Source organism: Geospiza fortis, unplaced genomic scaffold (genome assembly GCF_000277835.1).
Source record: "Geospiza fortis unplaced genomic scaffold, GeoFor_1.0 scaffold104, whole genome shotgun sequence".
Taxonomy (NCBI): Eukaryota; Metazoa; Chordata; class Aves; order Passeriformes; family Thraupidae; genus Geospiza; species Geospiza fortis.
Window position 1 is genome coordinate 755,813 of NW_005054325.1, and position 17,013 is coordinate 772,825.

Consider the following 17,013-nt stretch of genomic DNA (forward strand, 5'->3'; position numbering starts at 1 on the left):
TTTTGGCATTTTTTTCCAAACCTGTATCTCTCCCCCCGCAGTCTATCCCCTTATCTGAGAGCAGGGGAAGGATTTGCCTGTGTTGCCTGTGGGAAGATTTGCCTTCCTGCTGGTAGCAGCTCAGGCATAGCTGGCAGGGAGCTCCCGCAGTGCCCTTGCACTGAAATGCTCTGAGCTGCCATGGGTTTTTACCAGGTGGATGTGACCACGGCAAAACCACGCACACTTTCATATTCTCTTTCTGCTCGAGGCAACAGTAAAAACAGTGCTTGCTGTGCCAGCAGTGCAGTGCAGCACACAAGAGCTTACCTTAAAACACCCAACATTTCTACTGTGTGTGAAGGCAATGAGCTGCAGACTGGGAGAAAATCTCTGCAGCGTCTGCCCACAGTCGGAGCAGGGACTTTTTGGGAGAGTGCTGCAATTTCTCTTGTCATCATCTCTACCCAGTGTACCAAGTGCCAAGTTTCCAGCACAGCTCGGGATGTATTGGATGGCTGGGACCTTCACACTATTCTCTGCATTTCCTATTTGAATCCAGGCACAGGAAATGAGATGAGGCAAGGGAAAGGGATTGTTTGTGTGTGTGTGACTTATGGAAGGGTGAGGGCAGAGTGAGAGAATGGCCAGAGGGGTGGGCTGGCACATGTCCTCGTGAACAGCCCGTTCTGGCTGTGGCTAAGCCCCTCCAGCAGCATGTCCCAGCCCCTGTGGCACCCCCTACAAACACAGTCAGTGCTGGACAAGACACCTGGGTTAGGATGCTGCCTTCATGGGACCAGATTCATGCCACACCACTCCTCAGAGAGCTTCCAGGCTTCTGAGCTTTTTCTGGCTGCCCTTGCCTTTAATCACAATTATGAACTGTCACTGCTCATTTCATCTTACTGATGCCTTCAGGTTTGAATATTCACAAGGGCCAAGGAAGCCCCAGACAGAGAGAAGATGTACAGCATCCTTGCTGGCACCTCCTACACCAGCAGGAGTCAGGGACAGGATGGCAGTGGCTCACTGCCCTGGAAGGGCAGAAGAGGCTCTTGAGCTGATCCTCTGTGGAGCAGAGGATCTTGCCAAGTGGCTCATGAATCATATGCATGGCTTCAGGTGAGCTCAGTCAGAACGTTTAGAAGGACTGACAGAATGAGATGCACACAGGCATGTCCAGATAAATGGTTTCCATTGTTAATTAGCCACACTGTAGCACACTTTAATTCAGAGCATGAGTTTGTCCAGCTGCAGCTTTCAGTTATTTCAGTTCACTGTTGCCCACAGACATTCTCTTATTATGATTCCCACTGCATTAAAAGCACTTCTAGTGTCTCATTATAAAGTAGAACTTGAGATTTTAAACCATTTTTAAAACTTTTTTTTCAATTTGCCTTCCAAATGGATATCAATCTGGACACAGGCTTGAGAGCCTCACTTGATGTCTTATGTTGGTTTTCTATTATTATGAGATCTGAGAGAATTTTTTAAACAGTAAGGAAGCTAATTTCTGAAAAATGTCTTTTTATTAAGGAAGAATATTGTGTGGCACTAATTCAAATGTCTTACAGAAGTATCTACATCAGAAGTTACTTTCTTCTGAAAATTTTATAACCTAAAAAAAAAAAAATTAAATTTGATTAATGAGAGGTGTTCTACACAAACTAGATCAAAATGTGACTCGGTACCATGTTTTTGATGTTTTTACTTGGAACTAATATCATGCTTACCATTAGAAAACCTAACAACTCTATAGATTTCTCCTGGTCCTTTCTCAAGCCTTTGTTTAAAAACTTCTGTAAAAAATCTTACACTCAATTTGTCTTGAATACAAATGTCTACACTGAAAAAAAACCCCAGTTTCAAAAACTTTTATATTTCATCTCCATTGCTACACTCTAGGCAATGAAAATGTAAGCATTTATAATGCTGAATGATTTAATGCAATTCTTCTAAGTGCCGTACACATGAATCAGCTCATTACCTCAGCACAGCTATATGAGGTGCAGCCAAATGTAAATCTGCCTCCTTGCTTTCGTTCCAAACCTCCAGAATTGATAGCAACCTATCCTGGAGTTCTGAAATGAAATTTCCAGATTGTATTTTCATTTTAAATAAATGAAAGAGCTCTCTCTTTCAGAACACGGGGACAGTACTCAACAAGCCCACAGTGCCCAAGCTCTCCTGCAAAAGGCAGTGGAGCAATCTATGGAATACAGGAGCTGTGCTGTAACCCCAGGATATCAGGCTGTGACGAGTAGCTGTAGTAATTTTACAAACATGTCTGAAGGCCAAGCACCTATTATTGTGAGATATCTTCAGAGATTCCCTGGAAGATTTACCTGGAAGTTTGGAGAATAAACTCACAGGTAGGGATAGATACTTATGGGGGTGGAACCAGAGAGATATTAAAAGAAATTAAATATGGAGCATATTTTGCTGGGTGAGCCACACTGCACCAAATATAAACCAGTTAACAATGTGACAAAGTTACCAATGCTTTTATGAAATAGTTTTAGCTGTTTAATTATTTATCACTAATGTTACATTGCAGCATATTTATATAATATTTAAAACAAGACCCAAGCTTGCTATTTATTCATGAGAAGATATCCTGCAGACTGAAAGAGTTCATCGGCCCAGAATAAAATCATTAACAAGTCAAAAGTAATTTTATCTTAGCCAACTCTTGCCTTGCTCCCAAGCAGTGCTGATAAACACTCTCCACTTTTTTACTTCTAAGCCTAAAACACTGCAGAGAATCTCAGGTGGCTCCCAAAATCTATATCGTAACCTACTGTCCTCAAAATCTTCCAGGGCAGCTCCTTAATCCATAAGGATTTCTCTCTTTATTTGGGAAAAGCAACCTAATAGCAGGCACTGCCGTGAGAGCCACAGCTGGGCAGAGCCAGGCATGGAGAGCTCAGGTGGTGACTCTGCTGAGAGGAGGAATTTTGAGCAGGTCTTCAGGCTCCCTAAGGGACTCTCTGTAAACCTGCCACACAGTGCTGGGTCCCCACCCTCAATCTAAGGGCAATTCTCAGAGAAAGAAAATACAACAGTCCTCCTAATCCTCCCGATACAGGGGAGGATGATTTTCTTACTGGGACCATGGTTCCTTTATCTGCTCTTGAAGCAGCTGCCACGATGGAACAACCAGATACGTCTGCCAAAGGTTAGAGAGCTTCAATGAAGCAGGAAGGCTGGACTTTTGTTTTTTCTTCCAGGGGTGGGACAACTGCAGAAAACAATTACTTTTTTTCCCAAGAAAAGCAAGCAAGCCAAGGAGAAGAAATGGTGAGATCTCTTCAAATAAATACAACCAGTTGTTATCCAGCACTCTGTCCACGCAACCAATAGCAAGAACAACCAATCATTCCTTCAGATGTTTTCTATTTGTTAGCAGCTTAAGGCAGCCCTGCAAAGAGGAAAGACTGTCTTGTATAAGAGCTGGCAAAGCTGGCACATGGTGTGCTATTTGACCAGGGGTTTTGCAAGCAACAGGGGTCCCGGGCAGTGGCTGGCAGAGCTGGTGGCAGAGGGCAGTGAGATGTACAGCAGTGATGCTGAGGACTCCCAGTACCCAATGTGTCTCCTCAGTGTGTGAATACAGCAATCCTGAACTCAGCAAAATAAACCAATACTGAGATATGCTCCATATAACAGCTGGATTTGGACAGCTGAAAAGGATGGATTGAGATTCGGATCCACAAGGCAAAACCAAAGAAATGTGTTGTTTTACATCAGGGGCTGTGTCTTTTAAATGTCTCACAGACATTTCCCAGGAAAATGATCTAAGGACATGATCATCATTTCCCAATACTTGCAAAGAACATTTTGCCATTGGTCTCACACTTATAAACCCCATGGGACTCAGAGAATAAGATACAGAAAGCCCCACAGAACTTGACATTTAACGTTTAGATTGAGCAGTGCAGAGTTCTCAGCTCTGTGATGTTAACGCTGTCTGTGTGACACACAGAAGCAGCATCACTTATTAAAACCAAACCTCATCACTTCCCACTGCTTTCAGACAAACCTGATCTCTGAAAGACAACCTGCCTAGCAAATGTCTCTGACCATCAGAAAGGAGTCGGGAGACCACGCTGGCATGACTCAGACTTGAGATCTTTGCAGTTACTCCTCAGTTTGGATTCAGCATGAACTAAGCTGGTCTCACTTGCAAAAAAGAATTTCCTTGCCTAGAAACACGTCTTGCAGGTGAAGCATGAGGAAGGTACCTGAACAGATACAGTTTTATTTCTATTGTTATGATGGCCATAGACATTGTGTTTAAGATATTCTGTCCCAAAGCATTCCCAATCTAAAGGCAAGATTACACAGAACAGGTGATGGAACTACATGAGGCCAATTGAGAACTCCAACAAGAAAGCAAACATTTGCTTATTGCTGATAACTGGAACTGTGAGTAAAGGATGCTCTCAAAGCTTGTAATTTAAAGCATGTGTTACCAGTTTCATTTAAGTACTTTCTGAGGAGAAAACCTACTTTGGCTTATGGAAGGAAAAAAAGTAAGAAACACCTTACTTCTAGTTAAAATAGAGTTCTGCAGTGCTCTGAGTCCTACACCCCTTAAGCAAGGACATGTGAATGTTAAACTGAATATGAATCTCATCTGCCTACAGGAACTTCCTTGTGCACAACGTAGAAAAGGCAGGTGAGCATTGCTACTGAGTCATTTGGTCTTTCCCTGGCCTCCAGTCAGCTGTGTCCCAAGGAGTCTGGAGCAGACACAAAATGCAAATTAGCAATATAGGGTACAAGTACAGTACGTCAGTTCAGATGCCAAAACTGGTGATACTGTTACAGCTTATGATTTTTGCATTTCAACAACAGAGCTGAGAGTGGTATAACAAATTCTCAGATGATCCCTAGGGAAATTAGTTAGTCCAATTCCCCAGGATTCTTTTTATAATAAGTCACCCTCAGTGCCTACATACTATTAATAGTTATCTGTAACACCAACAGGGAGATATTTTTTTAATACATGTTTTTTGTTGACTGTGCTGTAATTTCTAGAACAGTTTATTTCACAATGAAAGTAAAAACACAAGCTGCAGTTTTATTAATACTTTCATTCATGAAAACAAACCATCTATGCATCACTCGCAGCTCTAAGTTAAAATTAAGGTCTCAGTATCATAAGCAGAGCAACAACTGGACAGTCAGAAAACAGATAAAATCATAAAAATGATGCCAGTAGTTCCAGAGTCTCAAGCAGAGTGCCATCTTAGGATAGCAAGCACCACTGGACTTTGTCCAGCATGTCTGTATCTCTTGCACTGAGAAGCCCAGCACTGCACACTACTCCAAGTGTGGTCTCCCCAGTGCTGAGCTGAGGGGAAGAATCTCCTTCCTTGATGTGCTGGCAGCACTTTGCCTGATGCAGCCCAGGACACCGGTACTGGTCTTTGCAGCGAGGGCACAGCGCTGGCTTACGGCCAGCCTGCTGTCCACCAGGATCCCCAGGTCCTTTGCCACCAACCTCCTTTCCCTCTGGGTGGTCCCAGCATGTACAGCTGTGTGGGGCTGTTCCTCACCAGGAATGCAGGACTATGCATTTCTTCTTGCTGAGGTCCACAGTCTTCCTGAGCCTGTTTCCCCAGCCTGCTGAGGCTGTTCAGGGCAGCAGCACAACTGTCCAGCCACAACGTGCCCAAAGTTTGTGTCATCAGCAAACTTGCTGCAGGTGCACTCTGCTTCACCCTCCAGGCCACTGATATAGAAGCCTAAGAGGACTGGACCCAGTGTAGACCCCCAGGGCACACTGTTAGTTACTGGACTCGGTGTCACTGACCACCATGCTCAGGGTATGGCCATTGAGTCAGTTTTCAGTCAGCCTCACTGTCTGCTCATCCAGCCTCTTACAGAACAGTTTGTCTATGAAAAGCTAATGAGAATCATTATCCAAGACTCTCTTAACCTTGTCTGAGATTACTTTTGTGTGTACCTTTGTGAAATGAAACCTTTAGTCACAAGATTGTTTAAAATGCACATTCACAATTTACCTATTCCCCATCCTCAACATTATGGAAGTTGAAGCACAGTGTGTAAATTGAGCTTAGAAGGTTAAATAGTTTTGGCTTCTTTACAAGCTATTATTAACTTCATTATTTATAAGTCTCTTTGTTGTAATGTTCTTCAGCTGAAGGTTATTGAACTGTAACTTCCTATCACAGCATCTCTAATTAGGCTAGCTTTTCCCAACATGTTACGAAGCGCGGTGAAGAACGAGCTCTCTGATCTGCTTCTCCTGTTTTGCACTGCACTGCTACAAATGACTTGAGCTCAGGGGTCTCAGGCCTATAAATACCTTTTTGAATCAGGACAGAATGTTTTATATTATTTTCTAAGTTCCACCCTTTCTTCTCTGATGACAGAGGCTGTTGTCTAACAAAAAAGAGAAGATTTGTCTTCAGAGAAGAAGTGGTTGACATTTCTGTTTTCACCAAGAAAAAGATGAAGAGTCTAGTATGATGACCATCGGGCTTTCAGCTGAACCTCTCTGAATGTCTTTTGGTTGTTCAGCTCTTTCTGTGTGTTTAAAGCTTTTGCTGTAATATATCCCTGACTGGTTTACTTCTCTGATGTATTAGCTGCTTTCTTTGAGTCACTTCTTTGAGATAGCTGCTATTTGCTTAGAGAGGTGAGAAGTCCACTTAAAGGTAGGATATGCCTAAAATGCCTTGAGGATACTCTGTGCCTCTGGCAATTTTTATGTCTTGGAGATGACTTTTGTGGTGGTCTTGAAAGAGCCTGGTTCCTGGGGGCTCCTGCTGTGATTCTGTCTCAGCAGATTCTGCCTTTAGAGGAGACTTTTCACCATTACATCCAAATCTCTTATTGAAATCTCTCATTCTGAAAATTTTGAAATAAAAAGTTTATCATTGTCTTGTTACTTTACATGGAAGAACCTGAGTGCCTTCACATGTTTGTTTTCTTCACATACTTGAAGTGTCCCTTTCCTGAAATTTCCAGAAGGAGGTATTATACATGTTACTGGATTGGTGGATTTTATTTAATAAGCAAATAAAAGCTAAAAAAATTGACTAAATATATATCCTTCTTGGATAAGTGAAAAGTAGCTCTGGATCTGATTCTGTTAACTCTACTGACAATTGTGCAGCATCTGAAATGCACAATACTACTTTCAAAAAAGAGTAACACTCAAGGTGAATCAAGGCGACCTTTAGTAAGAACAAGTATACAGTACAGCAGAGCATGAGCCTTCCCACTCTTGTTAAACCACCAGGGATTGCCACTGTCATCCAGAACACCTGGAGCAGCTAATAAAGTTAACAACATGTATGATTGAATTTTCTGCTCTATTTTAAAAGAGAAAGGCAGGTACCTAAAATAATTTCCTCACCCACCTGGTAATTACTTCTAACTTTTAAGGTCCCACACTTACATCTTGTTTGAGGTCGTTTACACCTCTGCAGGACATCACTGGGTGTGACACTTTGTCCATTCAGATGGCATTAAAGGATCAGGGCATGGAAAATTGCTTCCCAGAATGGCTTTTTCCATGATTGGCTTCTCTGCCTTTCCCTGAAGCAGCAACAGGACAGATAGATGGCACACAGGGCTTTTGTTTTCTGTGCTAACTGCAGCTCAAGGAAAAGGCCACTGTTTGCTAGCCAGAGCACCTATGATAGCCCTGACACGGAACCACAACAACAGCAATGCCAGCCAGAAGGCCTGGAAAATGTGCACATTGAGTATGGTGTGCCTTTGAAATAGTATTTACTATTTATTTGTTCCTTAGTCAGGAGGGATGCACATCCTTTTTCTGCTTGTTAGGAGACTGCAAAGACAGACCAAAGAGCTATCCCTGGGCACAAATTTTAATCTAGATACTGGGAATAGAGCTCAGGATGATTACCATGAATTTGAATTCACATAAGCTCTCTTATCTCCACATCTGTTACTTGCAGAGCTGCCTTGGCTGGCTAAGCCGCATAGGGAGTACAGGCAGGGAGTCTGTAGCCACAGTCCCAGACCCTACAGGTGATTCCAAGCGGGCAGATGCCTACTCCTTGCCTTGCCAGAAGTGATCCTTCACCAGTCCCCTGTGCTAGAGAGCCACCTTTGTCTCAAACAAAATAACCATTTCCAGTCTGTCCACAGACCTTCCCTGTGCAAAGTGTGGAACAAAGATTATTTGCTCTGTGCTTTTAGAATCTAAGGGCACAGAAGAACGTTGGATATTTTATTCTGATCTTCTCTGTATTGCAAGAATTTCCACTTTGTAACTTGGTTTGCAATTGATGTTTTTCTTTTGATTGAAGTAAAATCTGTTTACCTGAGGGCTAAACAAAAGGGCACTGAGCTTTTAACTGAAAATGTCTAAAAGCACAGAATCGACTAATTTTCTTCCTAGCCTGTCCCAGTAATTAATCAATTTGGTAATAAATACTGGCTTATAGTTTCCCATATGTATTTATAAGGATCCAGCTTTTATCCATGCATCCTCCCCCTGCTTATTTTAAAGGTCTTTTAGAGGATACAGTTCTTTTCCCCTCATAAAAAACTTACGTGCCTAACCCACTCACCTTCCTTCCAATAATTTAAATCAACTGAAATGTTCAAGTTTCTTATTGTATGGCATTTTCCCCAGGTGTCTAAGATTTACAGGTCTTTAGCCTTCTCCCAGTTTTTCAAAACACCATGAAAAACATGAATGTGAGAACCAACTGCAGTATTCTGGTGTCAGTCTCACCAATACTGCATACAGGCACAAAAAATCTTCCAGCTTCTTATTAACACTCCCCAGCTTAGCTATTCAAGGATGGCATTAACCCTTCTGACTTTATGCTGCAATAGGAATTTATGGTTGCTCGTACACTAAATATTATTCAGTGCCTCATTTTGGGAACCAGAGTCCCTGCTTTTACATGAGCAAGCCTGCATTCGTCTTTATTGCAAAATTTTGCATTTGACTATGAAAATGTTCTCCTTCTAATGTTTCCAGCTTACCAAGAAATCCAGGCTTCTCTCAAATGCTTTTTCTATCCTCATTATTATCCTGCTCCACCCAAAAAACATTATTAGCCTATTATTATGAGTCCCTATTTATGTTAGACCATTCCTAAACTCTCATAATTCTAAAAGCAATAGTTCAGCTCTCACAGGTTTAAGTGAGAGTTGAACTATTGCTTTTAGAATTATGAGAGTTTAGGAATGGTCTAACATAATAATACATCTCAGTTTTCAACAGTAGAATATCCCTTGTACTTAGAATTCAGGATACCAGAGGCCTGATGGTTAATTACAGTAAAAGGCACGTGTTTTAGAAATGATATCTTAAAAAACATTATTACGACAACACAGTGCGAACTAGTACCCAGTACTACCATCTTCAAATTTTAAATCAGAAAAAGGCTTTAAAATAAAGATCTGATAATAAATCATATATCAGTCAACATACCAATTTTTTTTTTCCTGGCTGCTCCTGAAAGAGTCTGATTCCAAATCAAACTCCTCAGCTGAGATGTAACCTGAGCAGGCCTTGCAAGCAAAGGGTGGGTTTAAACTGTACACAGGGTGCTCAGTAAGGTGTAGGGGGCTCTCTGGAGTAGCTGGATCCATTTTCCATCACCTTGCATTTTACTTTCAAGGTGACATAACAGCAAATGCCTCTGGTCTGGGGATGATCTCCCTCTTTTCTGCTTGAGGCAGTAGGGCACAAGCCATCCAGCCCCTGGGTGACAGCACATGGGAAGAGCTGCTTCCAGGAGGGCTCAGCCTTCAGCTCAGAGGCAGCATTTCATGGGGTGAAGTACTGTCTCAGTACCTGAAGTTCACAACCACATTTAATGACCACGGGGCTGGGAAATAAGCCCAAACATTTACTGTCAAGCTTGGATTGGGTAAAACTAGAGAGGGCATGAAGTCTTCAACACGTCCCCACCCCCAACTCCTCAGATTGCATTTCAGCACGTATGCGAAGAAAATATGAACGTCCTCCTCTACCCTTTTTCAGATGAGCTCTCCCTGGCCTACATACAATTAATCCTAGAGAAGTGAACTGCTTGCACAAAAAAGGGACTAAACCCTTAGGAAATTTGATGAACTAAAGAATAAACAAAATATCTGTAAGACTTGATTTTCAAGGGCATGAATCATCCACAGCTTACGCTTGAGAATACTAAGCAGGTCTGAAAATTGGGACAATTGCTCTGTTTCTGCTGTTAAGCTGCTGCCTCAGCTTCCCTGGCCTTTACATCACCCTATAGCATCAAAATACTTTAGATGTGGTTTTTACACTGGCACACTGAGAGTTCATTCAAATTGTTAAAGTACCTTTAGGGAAAATTGATTTGTTAGCTCTAAACTTAACCTCAAAACATTAAACCAAAAGAAAGGCTGTTTTTTATCCCCAGAGTAGCTAGTTTGTCATCTGGTTAGACATGTCAGAAAACAAATCTGGTGGATAAGGTTATCTGCTGGTGTGAACTTGCTAAGCTGGGCTAGCAGGCAGAGTTTGGCCCAATCTTGCCTCAGTTTTAAGTGACATAATGCTTTCTATGCTCTACCTAGCCAGCCCTCCACATCATATATACTGAGCACATATCTGCATATCTGCTGGAGTGATTTTTCCTGTCACCTTTCCTGAGGAGACAAGAATGCAAAACATACTCTACCCCAAGAAAAGCTGCACTTACCCGATCCTCCTCTTCTCTGACATCTGGCATGGTGCTGATGCAGAGGCTGACAGCAGTGATGGCAACAAAAGAGATTGAAATACAAGCAAAGATCTTTCCTGGGATCCCTGAGTGGGGGTTCTCCACCATATCCCTGAGCTTTCTCATGCACAGACTCAGTCGGCTGCTGTCCTGGAAGGCACTTTGCGCAGCTTCATTAAATACCATCTCCCTCTCAAACAGCCTGGCCTCAGCTGCCTCTTCCTCTTTCTGTCGCAATCTCTTTTTACAGCACCACTCCAGGTGGTCCTCTTCTATCCCCCAGTACACAAGCTCCTCCTGGAACGAAAGAGCACACATCTCCCTGAGAAGCCTCAGCTTCCCAGCTGTCAGGAATGTCATGATTGTTCTGAAGGCACTAGGATTACGGTCAAAAAAAAATTCATTGCAGCTAACATCATAATCATCGCAGATGTCCATGATCTCATCGTAATTGTTGCAAGATTTTAGCTTCCCAAGCCTGGTCAAGGGGCAGTTCTCCAACGTGGTCCAGGGAATTTTGTACTTAATACCACCCACGTTGATGATCACAAACCTGGACCGGTCATCCAAGCGGGCTAAGCAGCACAGGTCTTCTCCAGGATGCAGAAGTTTGGCTTTTTTGTAGAAGAATCCTTTCTTGGTTTGCACTTCACACAGGTTTTCCAAGTTGTTGAAGGAGCGGGAGTTGAAGTCAGGATCTGCATTCCCAGTGAGCAATGCCATTTCGTGGTACATCTGTTGAGTCCATAGGGAGGTTCAAGCTACTCAAACAAAAGCATCTGGAGCTTGACCAGAAAGTCGATCTGTAAAACAGAATTTTAAAATTACAAGAAAAGTGGGGCACTTTTAAATGATAAAAATCCTATCCTCTCCCTCCTGAGAAACTCTTCTCGCTTGATAGTTGCTTGGGGAAAGACCTGTCACTACAATCAAGCCAGAAGCCATGCTATTACTTCTAGAGGGTTTAGTTAGTGATTGAATGGAAACAAAACCAGTGTATTACCATTTTTAGAAATTTCTAGAGGTTCAAGCTATATCCTGGACATCAGCGCATACTAGAAGAGAAATCTAATCATGTGGATAAATGGCAATTTACAGTTTAGCAACTTAATTAAAACACTTAGTTGCAAATGTTTTTTCGATTATTTTGGCCCATCTATATTATGTTCCTATTGCAAAAATCCTATAGGGCGAGGATAAAATGGATACTTACAGTACAGTCAGAAATGCAATGGCAAAAATGTGGGTAATTCCCAACCTAAATTCACCAAGCCTAGCAATAGCAATGAATATGTGGGAGCTGAGAGCATGCTGGGTCTGAGCTGAAACCAGAGCTTGCCTGGGAGCCTGTAACTGCTGGAAGCTCTACTGTGGGCTTGGCCGCAGTTGTGGACAGGGTTCCAAGCAGCCTGTCAGCAGCTCTGAAACAGGAGATCAAACTCAGAATGAAGCCGAGCTGGAAGTGACTTGGTTGCTGCTCTTACTTCTGGATAGTGCGGAACACAACCAGTCACATTTAGAAGGAATTATGTATGATTCCAGGATTTAATTTGGGCCTCCTGCTTATCCCTCCTATACCACATCACAATCCACATTGCTTCCTTACTTTCTCTAAAGCCCATCACATGCATTCTTCAAAGCTGTCTCTCTGAACCAATTCTGGGATGTCTTGAAATGCTACCATGTAATCACATTTGTGAATCACCCAAAACTTCCTGAATTGCTCAAACATGAAGTAGGAAATAAGAAGTCTCTGTAGGATGACTGGGTCTCCACACAAAGACCCAGGCTGAGAATGGATGCAGTGATGGGGAACAATTTTAAGCAGAGGATGGAGAAACCGAGAAAGAACTGACTAGTGAAGGAAAAACTGACATTTTTGATGACAGAATGGTAATTGTGAGGCAGTAAATTCATAATTTATAAGCAACAATTCCCTCTGAATCTCATGCCTCAGCTGGGAGAGAACAACAAATAAATGGGTGCTAGGAAAAACTGGAGAGCACTCACATTCAAACACATTCCCAGAGGAGCAACTTCTTTTATCTTTAATCGGCTCACCAACTTAGCTCATTAGGCTTAGTCAAAATGATCTCGGACAGAGACTGGTGAATACTTTTAGTCGCAGCCCTGAATCACCCTCTAAACATTCTTACCAACCACTCTCCAACAACAACACTGCAGTAACAGTGGTACTTTTGCCTCAACATTTCTACGAGGATCCAGTCCCTGAATTTCAGAACAACACTTATATCAGATATTTGTAAAGAGCCAGAGAATGGTTGCTTTGTGTGCAAAAAGCTACAGTCACCCAAAGATACTTTTCAGCTCCGTGAAAATTTCAGAAGAGCTTATGATGCCAAAATCTCTACAATTTCACTTTGGGGCAGAGAAATAATTGTTTAAACATCCGTTTCTACAGGGCAACATGAGCAAGAGAAGAGCTCCTTCATCTGGCTAAGGGCCAGGAAAGGGCAACATGTACTCTAAGGAATGGGTGCTTTTACAGTACAGGCTTGAGTGCAGCTGGGATTGCAAATAGCATTACTGTCACAGCGAGAGCGCACTGTCAGCACAGCATATGCTTTAAGGATTTGGTCTCTTGTTGCTTTCTCTTGGTAAGATAAAATATTCACTGTCACTACTGAGGGCTCTGCACTTTTGTTTTCATGCCTCACTTGTTCCACAAGTCAACATACTAAAAGGAGTTTACATTGTTATGACATCAAGGCCAGGATTTATTTTTTTCCTCTCCCCCGTGTAGCAGGTTGTTGCATAAAGGGGCCACATAGATTTCACAGAACTGCTTTGAATCTAATCTTACATGCACTTCTTCCTCCTGCTAAGCAGCAGCTAACTCAATGTGAAAATCTGTAAGCATGTTGTTTGCTACAAAATCTATGAATTATAGAGGGTTAGTCTTTTATTTTGTGGATATAAAATGATGTTGCTTAAATCTAAAGCTTAAGAATGCAGCTTTTTTTTTTTTTTAATCATCAGTGGATAAATAGAAAGTGAGAGAGAAGTAGTTACAAATTAAAGTTGCCTATGATTTAACAGGTTGATTCTGGACAGTTCAGGCAGCACCAGACGCTGGAGTTCAGTAACTAAAATGAATTTTCTGACATCACAGTTCAACGTCCCAGAATCCATAATAGCTGGCAGCATTTGTTTGGATATCTCATATTTAATCTCAGATTAAAAGATAAGCATGTGAAAACAGTTGTATTTATTGTTCTCCTTGGCACTTCCACCTTGTGATCTGACTGCCCAAGACCGGGCTCAGATGTCAGTGGAACAGCTTGTGGTGCCATTTTAACTGTCCTACAGAAAACCAAAATACTGTGGGCTCCCAATTTGGCATCTATCCTGAGACGTAAAACAAGCCTGGAAGGTCTGCTTCTGATCTTATGTGCATAGAATGTATCATGACTATCACTAAATATTAAAGGGTGTTTCAAAATTATGTAGGTCTTAAAATACTCTCTGCATGCCATGGTTATCTAATGTATGCACATGCCTGCAGTAAAGCATCCCATTGAAGATTAATATTAAAAGCCAATACTTCCAGAAATGATACTACATTGTCATCCAGTTGGCATTTCTACTATTTAATCTGACACATGGGTGTATGAAAGACTATTAAAACACAGGCTGGAATAAGTTGCCCATCACAGGGATGAAGGACAGAATTTGACTCTATATTTGTTGTTCATAATTTTGAAGTGCTGTAGGAGAAATGCTGTATGATTATTTCAGTTTGAGGATCATAAACAGGGTGGGTCATACATTGTGCGGATTCTTTTTTATTTTTGAAGTATATTCCAACAATTTTTATTCCCTAAGAAGTACTTTCCTTGACCATCTGTGTATGCACATGTATATGTCTACACATACACATATAACTTCAGCCACATTTTGTCAGCAGCAAACAGCTGAGATCTTCACAATACAGGTATTTCTCATCAAAGATTTCAAAGATTTGATAAATGTCAGAAGCACACAACTGCTTCACATTCTTCTTTTTGCTGAATTATTTCCTCAGTGGAGAAAGGGCTATTTCCCTGCTTACTGCCTTTTCACTTTGCCTGTTCCCAGAACTTCTCTTCATACCAGCATTCCTCATTATCCCATTCCATCAGTATCACTGCATCTAAGTCATATGTGATTCTGCATGAGGTTCCTCTGGTCTCAAGTTATCTTGGATAAGAATGAAAAATGGGGCAAAACCATCCCTACCAAGAGGCTGAGCAGCCTGGCAAGGAGAACTTGAAAACAGTGATGAAAGGGAGGTAGTGGTGAAGCAAAGACTGCAGGGTACCATGGCAGAAGAGACCTCGTGAGGAAGGGTGGCCACATAAAGCCTGTCCACATAAGTGAGGGCACAGGAAGCGTCATGGGCAGAGCACTCACACCTTTTCTGAGAAACCAGCCGGAGCAGGGGGCTCTGAAGGGCCTGTAGGCAAAAGCAGGTGGCTGGGGCTGGGGGGGAAGTTGGAGAATTTAGAGGTCTTTGTGCAGTTGTACAGAGGAAAACCGTTACACCGAGGGTGGTCAAACACTGAAAGAGAATGCTGAGAGATGGTGGAGGCACTGTCTTTGAGGATATTCAAAACCCGTCTGGACACAGCCCCAAGTAACCTGTTCTAGCTGATGCCACTTTGAGAAGTGGCAAATAAATCAGATGAACTCTGGAGGTCCCTTTCTACTTGAACTACTCTGTGATTTTGGGAACAGTCTCTTTTTAACTGTTGCTGTAAAATTACAAAGTATTGAAAGCCTACATTTGGGCTACAATAGCAAGAGGAAGCTGTGAGACCTTTTAGTAATTAATGTTTTAAGATTTCCTTTGTGAAATGAAACACATTTTGACAGAGAACGGGTAATTGTGTCATAATTTAAAGCCACAAACATGAAACATACATTAGGGTGACCACAAGATGTTTTCTCTCAGTTCCAATGAGAGTTGAGTCAGTGAATCTGTTCTGCAGTGCTCAGCCATTTCTAGTCAGGGATGTGCTGAAACCTGGCATTGCTGTACCAAAGCAGTTCCCACTTCTTACCGTGACGTGATTTATAAATCACAGCACACACAATCACTTTTATATAAACCTTACACAGGCATTTGACCTTCCATTTGGGGATGTTACAGCTAATAGTGTGGATGAAGAGGCTTAGGAGATCCATGTTACTCTTGTACTTCCTTACAATCCAGTAGAACTTGGACTCCCAATAATAAATCCTTGCCAGTCACTGTGGAAACATGGAGAGGAGAGCACCTGCCCATGAGGCTTACAAAATGCAAAACAGATGGGGTGTGAGAAATACACATATTTAAAAACAAAACAAAACAAGCCCCAACAAAACAAAACTGAAAAGGAGACTTGGAGGATATAGTAAAACAGATGCAGTTAAGCCTGGAAGGCAGTCCCTACGGGATTTGGGGAATTAGCTTCCAAGTTTGTCCACACCGAACATGATTATGGCTCCCTACATACTCATTATCACAGAATCATAGAATTATTTATGTTGGAAAAGATCCTTAGAGGATCCCTGAGTCCAACCATTACCCTGACACTGCCAAGTCCACCACTAAACCATGTCCCAGAGTGCCACATCTATGGTCTTTTAAATTAACTCCAGGAATGGTGACTCTCACTTCCCTGGGCAGCCTGTTCCCATGCCTGACCGTCTTACTGGCAAAGAAATGCTTTCTAATATCCAATCTAAACCTGCCCTGGCACAACCTGGGGCTGTTTCCTCCTGTATTGTCTCTTGGTACTTGGGAGAAGAGACTGAACCACACCTCACTACAGCCTCCTTTCAGGGGAACTGTAACTTGGGCACAGTCAAATGTTAAGTATTTCTGTATTTATTGCCAGTAAACTTTAATATCCCTAACCTCCTAAGCCCCTGCTTAGGGAAGGCAATAGCTCAAGTTGAAAAGGTACTAGAATTTTGAACAGCCCTTCATTTTGTCTGTTTCTCCATCAGAGTAACAGGAAGCAGTGACACCACCTTACCCATCTAACAGAGAAAGAAGGGCTTCTTCTATAGGTATGGAGCACAATAGCCAAGATAGTCTTCTCCAGAGAGTGTTTTGGGGGCCTTGAGGAGGATGCTGCATTAGTCAGTCCAAGAAGCCCAGGAGACTCATGCTGTAATGAAGGCTGCAAAATTCAACATGTGAAGCTGGACATTGTTTCATACACTGAATGTACATTTTCCTTAATATTTTCATTAATTCATTGGAGGAAAAAAGTAATAATTTTCTTCTCTGAACATCCCTCACCACATTTAGGCCACACTACATAATTAG

At 42.1% G+C, this 17,013-nt stretch overlaps 1 protein-coding gene across 1 annotated transcript in view; it reads right to left on the reverse strand.

Annotated features, from left to right (window-relative positions):
* Positions 1-16,801, reverse strand: part of KCNG2 (potassium voltage-gated channel modifier subfamily G member 2) — a 28,783-nt gene extending 11,982 nt beyond the window's left edge. Inside the window, exons 1-2 of the mRNA XM_005421001.3 lie at positions 16,718-16,801; positions 10,674-11,497 (exon numbers count right to left, since the gene is read on the reverse strand). Coding sequence (XP_005421058.2) covers positions 10,674-11,429 — 756 coding nt within the window. The 5' untranslated portion in view covers positions 11,430-11,497; positions 16,718-16,801. The remainder of the gene's footprint in view (positions 1-10,673; positions 11,498-16,717) is intronic.
* Between the last annotated feature and the right edge of the window lie 212 nt (positions 16,802-17,013).